Source organism: Canis lupus, chromosome 16 (genome assembly GCF_003254725.2).
Source record: "Canis lupus dingo isolate Sandy chromosome 16, ASM325472v2, whole genome shotgun sequence".
Taxonomy (NCBI): Eukaryota; Metazoa; Chordata; class Mammalia; order Carnivora; family Canidae; genus Canis; species Canis lupus.
In genome coordinates, this window is record NC_064258.1 from 23,659,876 (window position 1) to 23,677,749 (window position 17,874).

General features: G+C 43.7%; 1 protein-coding gene across 2 annotated transcripts in view; it reads right to left on the reverse strand.

Moving 5' to 3' along the window:
• HGSNAT (heparan-alpha-glucosaminide N-acetyltransferase) overlaps positions 1 to 3,695 on the reverse strand; it is a 42,849-nt gene extending 39,154 nt beyond the window's left edge. Inside the window, exon 1 of one of the 2 annotated variants that reach the window (XM_025445043.3) lies at positions 3,416 to 3,695. In XM_025445043.3, coding sequence (XP_025300828.2) covers positions 3,416 to 3,662 — 247 coding nt within the window. In that variant the 5' untranslated portion in view covers positions 3,663 to 3,695. The remainder of the gene's footprint in view (positions 1 to 3,415) is intronic. The other variant, XM_035700146.2, reaches the window with a different exon arrangement.
• Between the last annotated feature and the right edge of the window lie 14,179 nt (positions 3,696 to 17,874).

Genomic DNA, 17,874 nt, shown 5'->3' on the forward strand with positions numbered 1-17,874 from the left:
CCTGTGGCACCTGAATTAACACCTCTGGGGAAGCTGAAACTCATGCACAAGATCCTTGAGCAGGCCACATGGCATCCACAGGTGATTCCTTCAACAGGGTTATTCTTGGACTTAAGTGATTTTGATTGGTTTGGGTCTTGAGGGCCAAAGTGGCTCTGAAATGCACTCCAGACATTAGGAATTATCCTGCTTATAACAATCATAGTAATCTCCCCGGTGTGTTATAGTCTCTCAAGAGCTCAAGGTGGTTAGTTTGCAGCCACTAACCACCACATAGATGATCCCCTTAATACAGGAACATCAGAAAGGAACGAGGAGATGGCCAACTTGAAGACCATAAACCTAGAAATTGTAGCCCATGAATCTCACAGAGATGAAAACAAAACTGGGGCACCTGGGAGGCTCAGTGGTTGAGCATCTGCCTTCACCTCAGGTGGTGATCCTTGGGGTCCTGGGATTGAGTCCTGCATCGGTGTCCCCACAGGGAACACTTCTGCTTCTGTGTGTCTTTCATGAATAAATAAATAAAATCTTTAAAACAACATGACCTATGGATTCCACACAGATGATCAACAAAATTTCATACAAAGTTCTGAGAACTGCAGAGCTGAGAGTGGTGTTAGAGCCTCATACTTTGATCACACCTCTCAGTTGCACTGAGAGTCTGATCAAAAGGTGGAGATGGTTAAAAAGGAGACAGGAGGCCCAAAATTGAGTCACTTGTGCTACACCCCACCAAGACTTAATACCTAATCGCACCTTCATGTCCCAGAATGACCTTTAACCAGCCAACCTGGGACTTCCTGGCCAGTACCAGAAGGTAATCTACTTACTGATAGACCCTTCGTTACCACTAGGGGGGCATCCTGGCCTAAAATGCATTATTTGCTAATAATTTCCTTTTCTCCTCTCCCTCTCTGCCTTTAAAAACCTTTCCTTTTCTGCAGCTCAAAGGAGCTCCTTTCTATTTGCTAGATGGGATACCGGCCAATTCATGAATTATTGAATAGAGCCAATGTGATCTTTAAATTTACCCAGTTGAGTTTTTGTTATTTAACACCCTTCCATCTTAGAGCTCTTCTTAGGATTTGTGTCATTTCTTTACATAGTACAGATGTTAAATCCTTTGTCATAGCTGTCATCAATAAACGTTATACCATTTTCAAATAGTTTTTAGTTTCCTTTATTCAGTTTTGATAGTTTTCATTTTCAAAATTATACTATCCATTGGCCTTTTCGTTTGTAATTGTTTTACAGATCATCATCCCTTCATAGTTGGAAAAACTAATGCTTTTATTCATGTTCCTGAGCCTTTAGTAGTGAGTAGAGCAAGGCTCTTGTTTTATGCTTCAACTTCCTTATGAATTCAGGTCTTGATAGTCATCATAGGGATTCAATTCCCAAGCCACCCACCATGATACCTAAGTTGAATTGGATGCTCAGTTTCAAGAAAAAGCTAACTTCTGAAATACTTAGAAATACTATGACACCACTCAAGGAGCATGATAGCCAAAAGAACAAGTTCCTCCCCGTCTTCGTGAGGACGTAAACCAGATAAAGATAAACCTCTCAATAGGGCCCAAGGAACTGTGCTGTTTGTATATTAGACTTTTGTTTCCAAATATTTAATTTCTGGTTCTAGCTCTCTGTTCATGAGTATCTTTGCTGGGCAAATTTTTAAAGATACAGTCTATTTATTATGTTTTGTTCCTAAGTAAACTTGAGTCCTCTAACCATACAAAATGGAGTTTAGTAGGAAGTTGTCCGGCCCAAACTTAACCCAAGGTGACACGAAAAGCCTTGGTGTCCTCTCAACACAGTTTCATGAAGGTTCTGGAGTGGATCACTGATGAATATTAATATGTTCTCCCTCACCCCCCAGTATTAATATTTACAAACCACCTTTTTCCTAAAATAATTATCACCATTAATTGGTGCTAAAGTACAAAGAAATAGCATCGCAGGGTATCTGTCCCTGACAATTTATGATTGGCCTGATTACATAACCTCTTAGGGTCTGTTTCCTCCAAAATAAAAGGGGGGTGGAGGGCACAGAGTCAGGGGTGGGGGAGGCGGTAGTACAAAATGTAATCAGCCAAGATGGCTTTTCAAAATTCACTGTCTTTGTCCTATAGGATTCTGATTGTGGGGCAGCCCCAGTGGCGCAGCGGTTTACCGCCGCTTGCAGCCCAGGGCGTGATCCTGGAGACCCTGGATCGAGTCCCACATCAGGCCCCCTACATGGAGCCTGCTTCTCCCTCTGCCTGTGTCTCTTCTGCCTTGCTCTCTCTGTGTGTGTCTCTCATGAATAAATAAATAAATAAAATCTTAAAAAAAAAAAAAAAGGATTCTGATTGTGGAGGAGGGGCAGTCTGGACCACGCGGACTGACTCCAAACCCCCCTATTCTGCTACAGGAAAAGGGCCTGGGAGGAGGGGAAGAGGCAGGTGGTGGGCTGACTTCCCCAAGCCCTGACCCAGCAGGACCGATCCCAGGATCCTGAACTAAGCGTCCCTTGGAAGGAGCTGGGGACTGTCCTCTCCCAGGGCCCTGGGACTCTCGTTTCTGGGGTCTGGAGGGGTCCCCGTTCCCCGGGGAGTTCGGAGACGAGGCGACTTAGGAAAGCACTGGAGGGCCGAGTGCCGACAGCGCCAGGCGCGCGGGAGACTCGCCCCCAGCAAAAGCAGGCCAGGAGCCGGGTGCTGCGGCCTCCCCGCCCCGCGCAGGGCCCGGGCTGACCCAGGCCTCGGCCGGCCCTCCCACCTCCCACCTCCCACCTCCCGCCGCCGCGCGGGGCCGGGCCGGGCCGGGCCGTCTGCCCAAGGGCGCCGAGACGGGCTTGGAGCGTAGAGCGCCGGCTCCCGCGGCCAGCGCCCTCCCCGCGCCGCCGCCAGCTGAGCGTTCATTCCGGGTCGGCCGTGGGCTCCGAGTGACGGACGGCTTCTCCCCGGGACAGGCCCGCACCCCTCCCCGCGCAGCAGGCCCCGCGCAGGCCCTCCGTCCCGCTCGCCGCGCGGACTCCTCGTGCGCTCGCCCCGGCACACAGGCGGCCAGCGAGGGCGGGACGCCGGCACACACGGCCCTTCCTCGGCCGGGCAGCCCCCCGTGCAGCTGGCGCGTCCGCGGGGAGTAACGGGTCTCCCGTCCTAGACGTTCTTCCATTCGGACAGTGGCCCGGGACCCTGGAGTCCGGCCGCCAGAGGCCGTGCCCGCCGCCGCCCTCGCCCCCGGGCCCAGCGCCCGCGCCCGCGCCCGCTCCCCGCCGCCGCTCGCTCTGGCGCGGCGCCCGCACAACTAGTTCCGGACACGGGCTTCTCCCGAACGAGGCCCGGCCGGCCGGGGCGGCGCGACCGCGGCGGGGAGAGGCGGGCAGTCGGGCCCAGCGGAGCGGGCGGGGGGCGCGGTCGGCACTCACCTCGCGGCGGGGCGGCCTCGGCACCGCGCTCCGGGGAGTCGCCGGGGGCCAGCAGCGCGGCGCTCAGCACCGACGCCGCCAGCAGCAGCGCGACCAGCGCCGGGCCCGCGCCCCGCGCCCCGCTCATGCCGCCCGCCGCCGCCGGTCCTCCTCCGCCGTCCCCGCCGCCGTCCCCGTCCCCGTCCCCGCCGCCGCCGCGCTCCCGGCCCCTGCGCTGCTCCGCGCCGCACGGACGCGCGCCCGTCATCGCCTCCCTCCCGCGGCGTCCCCGCAGCCTGACTCACCCGCGGGGGCGGGGCGGGGCGGGGCGGGGCGGGGCGGGGCGGGGCGGGGCCGCTAGCGCAAGGGCGGGGGGCGGGGCCGGAGCCGGGGGGCGGGGCCGCCAGCGGCAGGGGGCGGGGCCGGGCGGCTGGCGGGACGGGGACGGGGGTGCCCGGGCGCTAGCTCCGCGCGCTGGAGGCCGGAGAGGAGCGGAGCGTCACCCCCAGCCCGCCGAGCTCTCGGTCCAGCGGACAGACGCCGCCCGCAGCCACGACCCCCGCGCCCCGGCCTCCGGCCACTGCCTGAGCAGCATTCTGCCCCATTCCTGGGTCCGGTCGTTCACCTTGCACACGGGTGTTCGCGTCCTCGGCCCACAGTTCTGCAAAGGCCGTGGGGAGCGAGACACGCAGGGTCCCAGCGCCCAGGGCGGCCACCGTCCGCCGGGGACACGCACCTCCAGGGCCTCGGCGGGTACCACCACCCCGAAGAGCTCTGTCAGTGTTGGATGCAAAGTCAGAGGCGCGCGGGCACGAGGAATCGCGGTCGCACTGCCAGCTGCACACCCGGAGAAACCGTCATCTGCGTGTCAGGCGACACGTTCAGAATGCAGGGAGCAGAGCGCTTAGAAATTCCAAAAACTTGCAGAACTCTAAATTTAGTCGATCAGTGAAGAAAAGGGGTAGATTGTGGCATAATATATACAGCTGTAGAAATGATCTAGGGTGACTTGTATCAACATGGATGAACCACAAAAATAAGGGCAAAATGCAAGTTGCAGAAATACCTTTGTAATAACTTAGATGTAAAATGTGAAGTCAAGAATATATGTTGTTTAGGTATATATGCGTATATAATAATTAGTATACAGACGTATATGGAAAGATGAACACCAAACTCAGGTATTGGTTGGGAGCAACATGTCATCATAGTGGGCTTCAGCTGCAATGTTTCATTGTTTAACTGAGGTGATAGGCCTATGGGTGATCCCTATATTATTTTTTATACTTCTTTGAATGTCTGAATTACTTGACAAATCTTTAAGACTACAGTACAGTATGATGAATGCTAGGTTGGTACAAGAAGAACAAGATGCTAAGATAGCTTTTGATGGAAGAACCTAAGCTAGTCTGGGAACACTTCCAGTGAGACCACTGACACTTAAACCGAGTTTGAGGGAGGTTAGCCCCGACAAGGGAGGAAGAGTGTTCCCAAAGGAAGGAACAGCCTTTGCAAAGGCTCAGAAAGGAGGGCCTGATGCAGGAACCCAGTGTGACTGAAGCAGAATCCTGTGACACAGCTAGTCAATAGAGTCGAGTTTGGGCTCTTTCCTCAGGACCGTAGCAAGCTGTTGATGAGTTTCAAAGTAGAGAATAACTTTCAAGAAAATAATGGTCATGAACTCTCTCGTGAAGCCCACTTTATTTTTCTCAGATAAAACAAGCCTCTTTGCCTGAATGTCAGGAAAAAGGTCAGTTATTCCCTTTTTCTTCTTTACCCTACTAGGCAAAATGTCAAGACTCAAGGGACAGTGGTGTGTCAGCAGTCTGGTGAGACCACCGCCAACAAGCTTTCCGTTGTCCGGCAGCTGCTTCTGGTCCCTGCAGACCCAGAATGGGCCACAGAGGCCATGAGTAGATGTACTCTTCTCTCTTCTTTCCTTGAGGACAGCTCTTTCAGCTTTGTCCTAATCCTCCATGGCCTGGAGAGTCTAGAGTTCCTGTCCTAGAGTAGTGTATGGCTGTCTGCCTGAACATCCTTCCACCAGATCCCTCACGGCTCCCACCCTCACGTCATTCAGGTCTTAGCCCAACTGTTATGTTTTCAAGGAGGCCTTCCCCATTACCCTTATCTAAAGCTAAAACTTTCTCTATCCCTGTATCTCACTGTATCTGCTTTGTTTTCTTCCTGGTGCTCATCTCTACTTGACATTATAATGTATATTTATTTGTTTCTTTTACACTAGAATGTTAAATGTAAGCTAGAATGTAAGAATGTAAATGTAAGAATGTAAGCTCCATGAGGTCAATAAGTTTGTCCTGAGGGCAAGAGCCTTCTCTGTTAAACCATGATGCACTAGTGAACAGCCCCCCAAATCTCTTGGCTTATCTCAACAGAAGTTCATTTCTTGCTCACATTTATGCTCAATGCTTCATCCCAACAGGAGCTTCCACCAGGACTGTAGCAGTGGGAAGATAACGTAGCAAATCCCACGCTGGCTCTTAAAGCTCCTTCCCTAAAGAGATACCTGTGGCTTGCATTCACATTTTACAGTCCAAAGCAAGTCAAGGGTCACACATAATGAACATGTACAGAAAAAAAAAACAATAACAACACTGGATGAAATTCAATACCTATTCAACTCTCAGCCAACTAGGAATAGAAGGGAATTTCCTCAATCTGATAAAGGGCATCTCTGAAAAACTTAGAGCTAACATGACACTTGGAGGACTGAATGCTTTCCTCCTAGGATCAGGAACAAGGCAAGATTATCTGCCCACACCATGTCTCCTTGACATTGTACTGGAGGTCCTTATCAGTGCAATAAGGCAAGAAAAAGAAATTAAAAGCTTACAAGTTGTATTTATTCAGAGGTGGCATGATTGTATATGTGGAAAATCTTAAGGAATCTACCAAAAAAAAGCTACTAGAAATCCTAAGTGAATTTAGCAAGGTCACAGAACTCAAGGTCAACATACAAAACTATTTTTATATCAGAGACATAAACAATTGGAATTTGATATTTTCAAATAGCATTAACAATAGAGTTTTTTAAATGAACATGTAGCATAAGTTTAACAAAACTTGAACACTGAAAAACTACAAAACAGGGACCTCTGGATGGCTCAGTGACTGAACGTCTGCCTTTAGCTCAGGTTGTGATCCCAGGTCCTGGGATCAAGTCCCACATCGGGCTTCCCTCAGGGAGCCTGCTTCTCTCTCTGCCTGTGTCTCTGCTTCTCTCTCTGTGTGTCTCTCATGAATAAATAAATAAAATCTTTAAAAAAAAAAAAAGAAAACTATAAAACATTGATGAGGAAAGTTAAAGAAGATCTAACTAGTTGGAGAGAAATACCATCTTCATACATTAAAAGAATCACAACTGTTAAAATGTCAATTCTCCCCAAATTGATCAATCCCAATAAAAATTCCAGCAGGGGGGCAGCCCCGGTGGCCCAGCGGTTTAGTGCCGCCTGAAGCCTGGGGTTTGATCCTTGGGACCCTGGATCGAGTCCCATGTCGGGCTCCCTGCATGAAGCCTGTTTCTCCCTCTGCCTGTGCCTGTGCCTCTGTCCCCCCACCCCCGCCGGTGTCTCTATGAATAAATAAATAAAATCTTAAAAAAAAAAATTCCAGCAGGTGGGGCGCCTGGGTGGCTCGCTCAGTTAAGCATCTGCCTTCGTCTCAGGGTCTCAGGTCATATCCCAGGATCGAGCCCCACATAAGACGCTCTGCTCAGTGGGGAGCCTGTTCCTCCCTCCTGCTTGTGCTCACTCTCACTCTTTCTCTCTCAAGTGAAAAATTCCAGCAGGTTTTGCTTTTTTTTGTTGTTTTTTGTTTTTTGTTTGCCTGTGTGAAGAAACTGACAAATGATTCCAAAATTTATATGGAATTCTAAAGGGCCTAGAATTGCCAGAATTATTCTGAAAAAGAACAAAGTTGCAGGAATTGCATTATCTGATTTCAAGATTTATTATAAAGCTATAGCAATCAGGATAGTGTGTTTTTGGTAGAAGAATAATACAGATCAGTGGAGTAGCATAGAGAACTTAGAAATAAACACATGCAACTGGGTTTTCACCATGTTGCCAAAGGAATTTAATAGGGGAAAGGATATTCTTTTCAACAAATGATGCCACAATTAAATGATTCACATGGGAAAAAAATGAAATTTGACCCTTACCTTATACCACATACCCAACAAGACAAAACAAAACCACAAAACAAACAGACAAAAAAATAGATTAAAGACCTAAACATAAAATCTGAAACTATAGGGGTGCCTGGGTGGCTCAGTCAGTTAAGTGTCTGCCTTTAGCGCAGGTCACCCAGAGTCCTGGGATCGAGTCCTGCATCTTGCTCCCTGCTCAGTGGGGAATCTGCTTCTCCCTCTACCCCCACTCTCCTCATGATCTCTCTCTCACATGCTTTCTCCCAAATAAGAAAATAAAATAAAATTTAAAAAGATTGTTTTAAAAAAGGCTAAAACTATAAAACTTGTGAAAGAAAATATAGGAGAAAATATTTATGACCATGAATTGAGCAAAGATTTCTTTTTTTTTTTTCTTTTTCTCCCCTCTAGATAGTGTTTATTAAAAAAAAAAAAAATCCATTAGGTGTTGGGTAAAAGATTTCTTAAATAGGGCAGCCCCGGTGGCACAGCGGTTTAGCGCTGCCTGCAGCCCGGGGTGTGATCCTAGAGACCTGGGATCGAGTCCCACATCGGGCTCCCTGAATGAAGCCTGCTTCTCCCTCTGCCTGTGTCTCTGCCTCTCTCTCTCTCTGTCTCTCATGAATAAATAAATTAAAAATCTTTAAAAAAAGATTTCTTAAATAGTACATAAACCATTTTTTTAAAATTAAAGACTTTGGGGGCACCTGGGTGGTTCAGTGGGTTACGTGTCTGCTTTCAGCTCAAGTCCTGGGATGGAGCCCCTGCATCGAGTCCCACATTGGGTTCCCTGCTCAGCAGGGAATCTGTTTCACTTTCTCCCTCTGCCCTTCCCCCCTGCTTGTGCTGTCTCTCTCTGCTTCTCAAATAAATAAATAAAATCTTTTAAAAAATAAAAAGGAAAGTCACTGTGAGAAAAGATTTAGAAAACATATTTAATAAGAGATTCTTAATTAATGAACTTTTATAATTCTGTAATAAGCAAGTGACTATTTTAAAATGGGCAAAAGGGGCATCTGGGTGGCTCAGTCAGTTAAATGTCTGCCTTTGGCTCAGGTCATGGTCCCAGGGTCCTGGGATTGAGCTCCACATTGGGCTTCCTGCTCAGTGGGGAGTCTATTTCTCCTTCTCCCTCTTCTCCCCCACCCCACACATGCGAGGGCTCACTTTCAAATAAATAAATAAAATCTTTTAAAAACTCACTGAGATGTACAGTGAGTTACATTTTACTATATATAAACCAGATTTCTGTCTTGGGAAATCAGATGGATAGTATGCCATTTATAGACGTAAGAAATACTGAAGAAGCAGATTTGGAGAAAAAAGTTATTTAAGAAATGTTGAGTTTGAGATGTTCTTTGGAGAAATGTATATCCATGTCTCATTTTTAAATTGGATGGTTGTATTGTTATTGTTGAGTTATAGGAGTTCTTTATATATACTGGATTAATCTGCCCTTTTCAGATACATGATTTGCAAATGAAATCGATATAAAGATCAGAAGAATTAAGTATTCAGAAAAAATCAGTACAGAGATGGCAAGTGAAGTCATGGAAGAGGATAAGATCACCCAGATAATGTGTGTTCGGCTAAGAATAGAGCCTTCGGGATCACTTGGGATGGGCAGAGACTAAGAAAAAAAAGGAAGAATGGTAGGAAGAAGTCTGGGAGGGTGTGATATCACAGAAGTCAAGAGATATTTCAAGGGGGGGCAGCGTGGTGGCTCAGCAGTTTAGGGCTGCCTTTGGCCCAAGGTGTGGTTCTGGAGACCCAGGATTGAGTCTTGCGTCAGGCTCCCTGAATGGAATGGGGCCTGCTTCTCCCTCTGCCTGTGTCTGTGCATCTCTCTCTCTCTCTCTCTCTCTCTCTGTCTCTCATGAATAAATAAATCTTTAAAAAAAAAAAAAAAGGAAGGAAAGGACTGAAAATTATCTACTCAGTTTAGCTACCAGGTCACTAGTGACCTAGTAAAAGCAGTATCAGGGGAGTAGTAGCAGCAAAGATCAGACCACAAGAGCAGAGGTGTCAAAGAAATATAAAGAAGTATAGACATTTCAATAAAACGGAACTGGGACAACTAGATAACCAAATGCAAAAGAATGAGTTGGATCCTTACTGTACACCATATACAAAAATTAAACAAAAATGGATCAAGGTTCTTGATAGACCAAATATTATAAAATTTTTAGAAGAAAACATAAGGATAATATAAACTTGGATTTGATAATTGATTCTTAAGTGGATTCAAAAGCATGAGCAACAAAAGAAAAATACAGATAATTTGGACTTCGTCAAAATTTAAAGCTTTTGTGTTTCAAAAGACACTTTCAGGGCACCTGGGTGGCTCAGTCAGTGAAGCATCTGCCTTCAGCTCAGGTCATGATCCTGGGATCCAGCCCCACGGCAGGCTCCCTCCTCAGCAGGGAGTCTGCTTCTTCCTCTCCCTCTTCCCCCTCCCCTCCCCTGCTCATGCTTACTTGCACTCTCTCTCAAATAAAAAAATGAAATCTTAAAAAAAAAAAAAAGATGCTTTCAAGAAAGTAAAAAGATGACCCATCAAATGTGAAAAAATATTTGCAAATAATATATCTGATAAGGGACTTGTGTCCAAATATATAAGAAACTACAACTCAACAACAACACAACCTGAATTTAAAGTAGGCAAAGAAAAAAAATGGGAGAAAGGGTCTAACTAGACACCTTTCCTGGAAAGGTACACAAATAGCCAGTAAGCACAGGAAAAAAAATGCTCAATATCATTAATCATCCGGAAAATGCAAACCAAAGCCACAATGAGCCCTGTTTATAGATTGGAAGGCAATATTTTTAAGGTGTCAATGCTACCCAAAGCCATTTACAGATTCAACACAATATCTATCAAAATCCCAATAGCATTTTTTTGCAGAAATAGTAAAGGCCATCTAAACTTTAGATGGAATCATAAGGGACATCAAATAGCCAGAATAATCTTGAATACAAGAACAAAGTTGGCAGTTTCACATTTCTGGATTTCAAAACTACAGAGCTGTGGTAATCAAAGCAGTGTGGTACTGGCATAAAGACAGAGATATAGACCAATCAAATGGAATAGGAAATCCAGAATCAACTAACATATATTGTCAAATAATTTTCAACATGAGAAAGAACAAAATTTTCAACGAATGATGTTGGGAAAATGGGATATCTGCATGCAAAAAAAAACCTAGCAATTAGACCTGTCTTACGCTTTCTACAAAAGTTAACTCAAAATGGATCCAAGACCTAAATGTAAGAGCTAAAACTAAAATTCTTAGAAGAAAATATAGGGGAATAGTTTCATGATATTAAATTTAGCAATGAGTTCTTAGATAAGACACCAAGAACAAAGACAACGACAAAAAAAGATAAATTGGACTTTATCAAAAATCAAAAACTTTCGTGCACAAAAGGACATGATCAGTAGTGAAAAGGCAACCATGGAATAGAAGAAAATATTTGCAAATCATATGTCTGATAAGGGATTGATACCCAGTATATATAAATAACTCCTACAACTCAACAACAACAAAACAAGCAATCCAATTTTAAAATGGGCTAAGGGATCCCTGGGTGGCGCAGCGGTTTAGTGCTTGCCTTTGGCCCAGGGTGCGATCCTGGAGACCCGGGATCGAATCCCACGTCGGGATCCTGGTGCATGGAGCCTGCTTCTCCCTCTGCCTATATCTCTGCCTCTCTCTCTTTCTCTCTGTGACTATCATAAATAAATAAAAATTTTTAAAAAAGGAAAAAAATAAAATAAAATAAAATAAAATAAAATGGGCTAAGAACTCGAATAGGCACTTCTCCAAAGAAGACATACACATGGCCAATAAGCACATAAAAGATCTTCAACATCACTAATCATTAGGGAAATGCAAATGAAAACCACAAGATATCACTTCATATCCATTATGGTGGCTAATAAAACAAATAAGAAGAACAACAAAAAGGGACACCTGGGAGGCTCGATGGTGGAGTGTCTGCCTTTGGCTCAAGTCGTGGTCCCGGGGTCCCGGGATTGAGTCCCGCATCAGGCTCCTTGCGAGGAGCCTGCTTCTCCCTCTGCCTGTGTCTCTGCCTCTCTCTCTATGTCTTTCATGAATAAGTAAATAAAATCTATTTTTAAAAATTTAAAAAAAGAACAATAAAAAGCCCAGGAAATAACAAGTATTGATGAAAATGTGAAGAGATTAAAATCCTTGTGTGTATTGCTAGTAGAGATGTAAGATGGAATAGCTCTATGGAATATAGTATGGCAGTCCTAAATAAACTAAACACAGAATTACTATACTATCCATAATTTCATTTTTGGATAAAATGCAAAAGAAATAAAAGCAGGGACTCAAAAAAAATCTGTACACTCATATTTATAATAATATTATGTTGGTGCATGGAATCATGGTGGCGAATGGCTTAGTTTTTGTTGAGGCAGAGTTAAGGAAGATGAAAAAGTTCTGAAGATGGATGGTGGTGATGGTTGAACAGGAATGTGAATGTAAAAAAAAAAAAAAAAAAAAAAAAAAAAAAAAAAAAAGGAATGTGAATGTATTTAGTTCCATAAGACTACACATTTTTAAAAAGTTAAAATGATAAATATTATGTATATTTTACTACAAAAAAGGAGGGGTGAACCATCCTGGAAGAAAGCTATTGTCATTTCTATTTTACATACAAGAAATGAGGATCTGTGAGATAATTTTCACAGGTAAGGACATTCAAATTGCACGTTTCAGAGGCCACATGCAAAAATACATTAAACTAAACCCACCCCAAAGAAAGACCACCATGAGATGTCCATGTCATACACATTAGGATGGCTAATGTTGCTGAAGGGAATGTAAAATGGCATAGCTTCTTTGGAAAATAGTCTGTATAGTGACAGTTTCTCAGAGGATTAAACATAAAATTACCATGTGACCCGGTAATTCCACTCCTGGTTATATAGCAGAGAAATAAAAAATTTGAACGCAAATACTTTACCAGCATTGTTCATAATAGCTCAAAGGGGAAACAACCCAAATTTCCATCATTGGAATAGACAAACAAGCAAACAAAATGTGGTCTGCCCATGCCATAGAATATTACTTGATCATAGAAAAGAATGAAATAATGATACGTGCCACAATTTGGATAAATCTTGAAAACATGCTGAGTGAAAAATGCCAGGCATAAAAGTCCACATAGTGTATGATTTCAGTCATATGAAGTCCAGAATAACGTATAGACACAGAAAATAGATTAGTTGGTCACTTAGAGGTAGAGATTGGGAGGAATGGATGGTAGGGGATTATAGCTAATGGGTATGGGGTGGGGTGTCTTTTTGAGGTGATGAAAATGTTCTGTTTTTTTCAGCTTTATTGAGGTAAATTGATAAATAATTGAAAATAAAAATGCCTATGTTTAAAGTGCACAACATGATAATTTGACATATGTATACTTTGTCAAGTGATATCATAATCTGGTTGATTAATACATTCATCACCTCACATAGGTACCTTTTTTGTTCCTTTGTAGTGACAGCGTTTAAGGCCTTCTCTCATAAAGCTTCAAGCGCACCACACTGTATTAACTGCAGTCACCATGCCATATATCACATCCCCAGAGCTTATTCATCTTGTAACCGAAGGCTTTGACGAGCATCTCCCTATCTCCTTCCTCCCCAAACTCCTCCCCCAGATCCTGGAAACCACCACTCTACTCTGTCTCTATGAGTTTGATTTTTTTTAAGACATTTTTTAACATTCCACATACAAGTGAGATTATGCAGTATCCCTCTTTCTCTGCTGGCTAATTCACATGGCATAATGTCCTCTAGTTTCATCCATGTTGTTACTAATACCAGGATTTCCTTCTTTCTCATGGTTGAATAATATTACATTATATGTAATACATATATTACATATAGTGGGTTATGGTTACAATATACATAGTTATGTACTTTGTACACACATATACACACACACACACACACACATCTTTTTTATCCATTAATCAGCCCATGGATAGGCAGCTAGATTGTTTCCATATCTTGACTACTGTGAATAACATTGCAACAAACATGGGAGTGCAAATATCTATTTGAGACACTGTTTTTGTTTCCTTCAGCTATACCCTGGATCATATGATATTTCGGTTTGAATTTTTAAAAATTTCTATTTATTTATTTTTTTAGAGAGAGCAAGGCGAGGGTGGGGGGAGGGGCAGAGGGAGAGAGAGGATCTTAAGTAGACTCTATGCTAAGCGCAGAGACTGATGCAGAGCTCAATCTTACACCCCTGAGATCTGCACCTGAGCAGAAATCAAGAGTCAGACCCTTAACCGAATGAGCCACCCAGGTACCCCTCTATTTTTAATTTTTTGAAGAATCTCCATAGTGTTTTCCACAGTGGCTACACCCATTTACATCCCTACCAACAGTGTTGAAGAGTCCTTTTCTCCACATCCTCACCAACACATTTTTCTGTTGCCTGTCTTAGAGAAACCATCCTATCCATGTGAAGGGATTATCTCATTGTCTTTTTTTGATTTGCACTTCCCTGACGCCAAGTGATATTGAGCACCTTTTTATGTAGCTGTTGGCCATTTTTGTGTCTTCTTTGGAGAAATGTCTATTCAAGTCCTTCGCCCATTTTAAAATCTGATTATTTGTGGGGCTTTTTGTTTATATTTTTTAGATATTGACCCTTTATCAGATATATAGTTTGTAAATATTTTTGCCTGTTCTGTAGGTTGTCTTTACATCTTGTTAATTATTTCCTTTGTTGTGCAGAAGCTTTTCAGTTTGATGTAGTTCTACTTGTTTATTTTTGCTTGTGTTGCCTGTGCTTTTGACATTGTATTAAAAAAATCACCGCCAAAACCAACATCAAGGAGATTTTCTCCTGTTTTACTCTAGGAGTCTTAATATTTCAAGCCTTAAATTTAAGTTTTAAATTGGCTTTGAGTTCATTTTCATGAGTGATGCAAGACAGGGGTCTAGTTTCATTCTTCTGCATGTGGTGTCCAGTTTTCCCAACACCATTTATGGAAGAGACTGTCCTTTCCCCACTGTGTGTTCTTGGCACCCTTGTCAAAGATGAATTGACTGTATATGACTTGGTTTATATCTGCGTTTTCTATTCTGTTCCACTGGTCTATATGCCTATTTTTTTTTAAGATTTTATTTATTTATTCATGAGAGACACAGAGAGAGAGAGAGAGAGAGAGGCAGAGACACAGGCAGAGGGAGAAGCAGGCTACATTCAGGGAGCCCGATGTGGAACTCAAACCAGGACTCCAGGATCATGCCCTGGGCTGAAGGCAGGTGCCAAACCATTGAGCCACCCAGGGATCCCCTATATGCCTATTTTTACACCAGTGCTGTACCGTTTTATATGTGATTTTTTAGATTTTATTTATTTATTTGAGAGACACAGAGAGAGCACAAGCAGGGGGAGGCACAGAGGGAGAAGCAGACTTCCTGCGAAGCAGGAAGCCCAATGTGGGCCTGGATCCCAGACATCTCGGTCTTCCCTGAATCTTTACTGCCCTCCATTGAGGTTACTGGAGTTTCTGCAATAAGCTCCCACAAAGAGAGCATCTCTGTTCCAGGTCAGAGGCACCAGGATATGTTTAGTTTCAAAAATGACAAGTGCCATAAGAGTGACCAGACCAAGAAAATTAATGCAAACCTTCACAACGGAGAAGGCCAACACTGTAAAGAGGTTCTCTTACAAGAACTTGCAAAACACAGCAAATACAAACCATTTCAAAGCCTTAAAAATGGGTTAAATATTTACAAGACAGTGAATATTCTTATAATGTGTAGACCACGTGCCCTCTGTGAACCTAAAGTTTGTGCAAAATATGTAAAAAAAAAAAAAAAAAAGACATTGTTATTCTGTTTAATAAAGAAGCACAAAAGGGGCACCTGACGGGCTCAGTTGGCAGAGCATGTGACTCCACCTCAGGTATGTGAGCTGAAGCCCCATGTTGGGGGGTAGGAAGGAAGGAAGGAAGGAAGGACAGACCATTGAAAACAATCTAAATTGCAACTACAGAAGAAACTGCAGAAGAAAAAGATGATTTAAAAAAAAAAAGAAAAAGATGATTTACATTTTGAAATTGATTTATATGACACTGAAGATGACAATGAACTGGACTAATAGCTATATTAGAATCAATTTAAGAAATTAAATTCTGGGATCCCTGGGTGGCGCAGCGGTTTGGCGCCTGCCTTTGGCCCAGGGCGCGATCCTGGAGACCCGGGATCGAATCCCACGTCGGGCTCCCGGTGCATGGAGCCTGCTTCTCCCTCTGCCTGTGTCTCTGCCTCTCTCTCTCTCTCTCTCTCTCTCTGTGTGACTATCATAAATAAAAAAAAAAAAAAGAAATTAAATTCTGACCAATTTTTGACTTTAAGAGTTTTTCAAAAAACAAAAACCACACAAAAACCCCAACACTGTTAAATCCTGAGGAAATTGGAACAGCCTATAGATAATAGGCAAAGTTTATACATGCACAGTATAAATTGTGTATGATATTTGAATAATTATGACTTTCATCCAGAGTTTGTTTATAATAAGTTTCAAAATAGCATATGTTAGAATGAAATGAATGCCAAAATGAATACTGAAGCATTGCATTGAAGTTTGTGGGAATTATTTAGAAGAATATACTACCTAATAGCAAACTAAGCCAGAAAGTGAAAGTGGAAAATGTGGGTGTGGTTGCAAGAAGGTGTTCTGTTGACTCGTGGAGTTTTGGGGGGTAGATTCAGAAATTTCAGTGGGAGATAAACCTCTTATTTGGGATACAGTTTCTCTAGAGAGAAATCTTCCAGTCTCCTGCCTAGTATCACAGTAATAAGCCTCTCTACGAGCGTGGCAGATGAGGAGTTTGTGGAGTGAAAAATGTGTCTTTTCTGTAGAGTTTCAGGATATCCCACCATCTTCATTATTGAATCTTACCCCCAACATGTGTTATAGCTGGGTTCCCATTTAGCTCTTTAGTTCACTCTTCCTAGAAATCGTTTTTCCTGGTGCAGCATAGAGAGGTGGTATCCCGACTCTAAGTGATTTGTGAAGGCAACATAGGAACTTTCAATCAATTCTTGTGGCTTTCAGCCCACTCCATACTCTCACCTTCCAAGGAACTTAGCATCTCCAATTTTAGAGCCTTTCCAGAATTCTGAGGCACAAATGGTCTTGCTTCATGTTTGGTCTTATATGGTTTACACCTCTTTATTTCTTTACTGTCATTCTAACTTGGTTTCAGAAAGAAGCAGAGATAAATGTTTGTGATCCATCTATGGTCAAACACATGATAAACATGTTAAAAACCAATGGTATACTTTTTAAGATTTTATTTTTAAGTAATCTCTACACCCAATGTGAGGGTCAAACTCACAACCCCAAGATCAAGAGTTTCATGCTCTAACAACTGAGCCAGCCAGGCACCCCCAGTGGTCTGCTTTTTTTTTTCTTCAATATTTTATTAATTATGGGCAGCCTGGATAGCTCAGCAATTTAGCGCCGCCTTCAGCCCTGGGCATGATCCTGGAGACCCAGGATGGAGTCCCACATCAGGTTCCCTGCATGGAGCCTGCTTCTCTCTCTCTCTCTGTCTCTCATAAATAAATAAATAAATAAATAAATAAATAAATAAATAAATAAATAAACAGACAAACTTTAAAAATAAAAAGGTTAATAACAGGGGATCCCTGGGTGGCGCAGCGGTTTCGCGCCTGCCTTTGGCCCAGGGCACGATCCTGGAGACCCGGGATCGAATCCCATGTCGGGCTCCCGGTGCACGAAGCCTGCTTCTCTCTCTGCCTCTCTCTCTCTCTCTCTCTGTGACTATCATAAATAAATAAAAAATTTAAAAAAAAAGGTTAATAACAATTGCCAGGCTAAAGAAAAAAAAAGCATCGTGCAGCATCGGCTATAGTTTACATATTACAGTACAACTGTTTTTTACCCTTTAGGGAAATAAATAAGCCCAAGGTGAAGGGGGTACCAGTGAGCCTCAGAGTTGAGTTCCAGAGTTCCTGATGACTTCAGCTATCCACCCACCTGCAACCTTCTGGATGCCACTGCCTTTCACCACCCCGTGGCTGCGAGGACTTCTGGCCATCAGACTCAAGGTCCCGGCCGTGGCCCAGCTGCCTTTAAGAACCTTGAGGGTCAGAGGGCGTCCTGGAGCCCAAGAGCACTCTAGGGGGCCCTCCTCAGTCACAGACTGGTCCTTCTGTCCATGTATGATAGACGAGAACCACACACACACACAAACTCTGGAAGACGCTGTGCTTTCA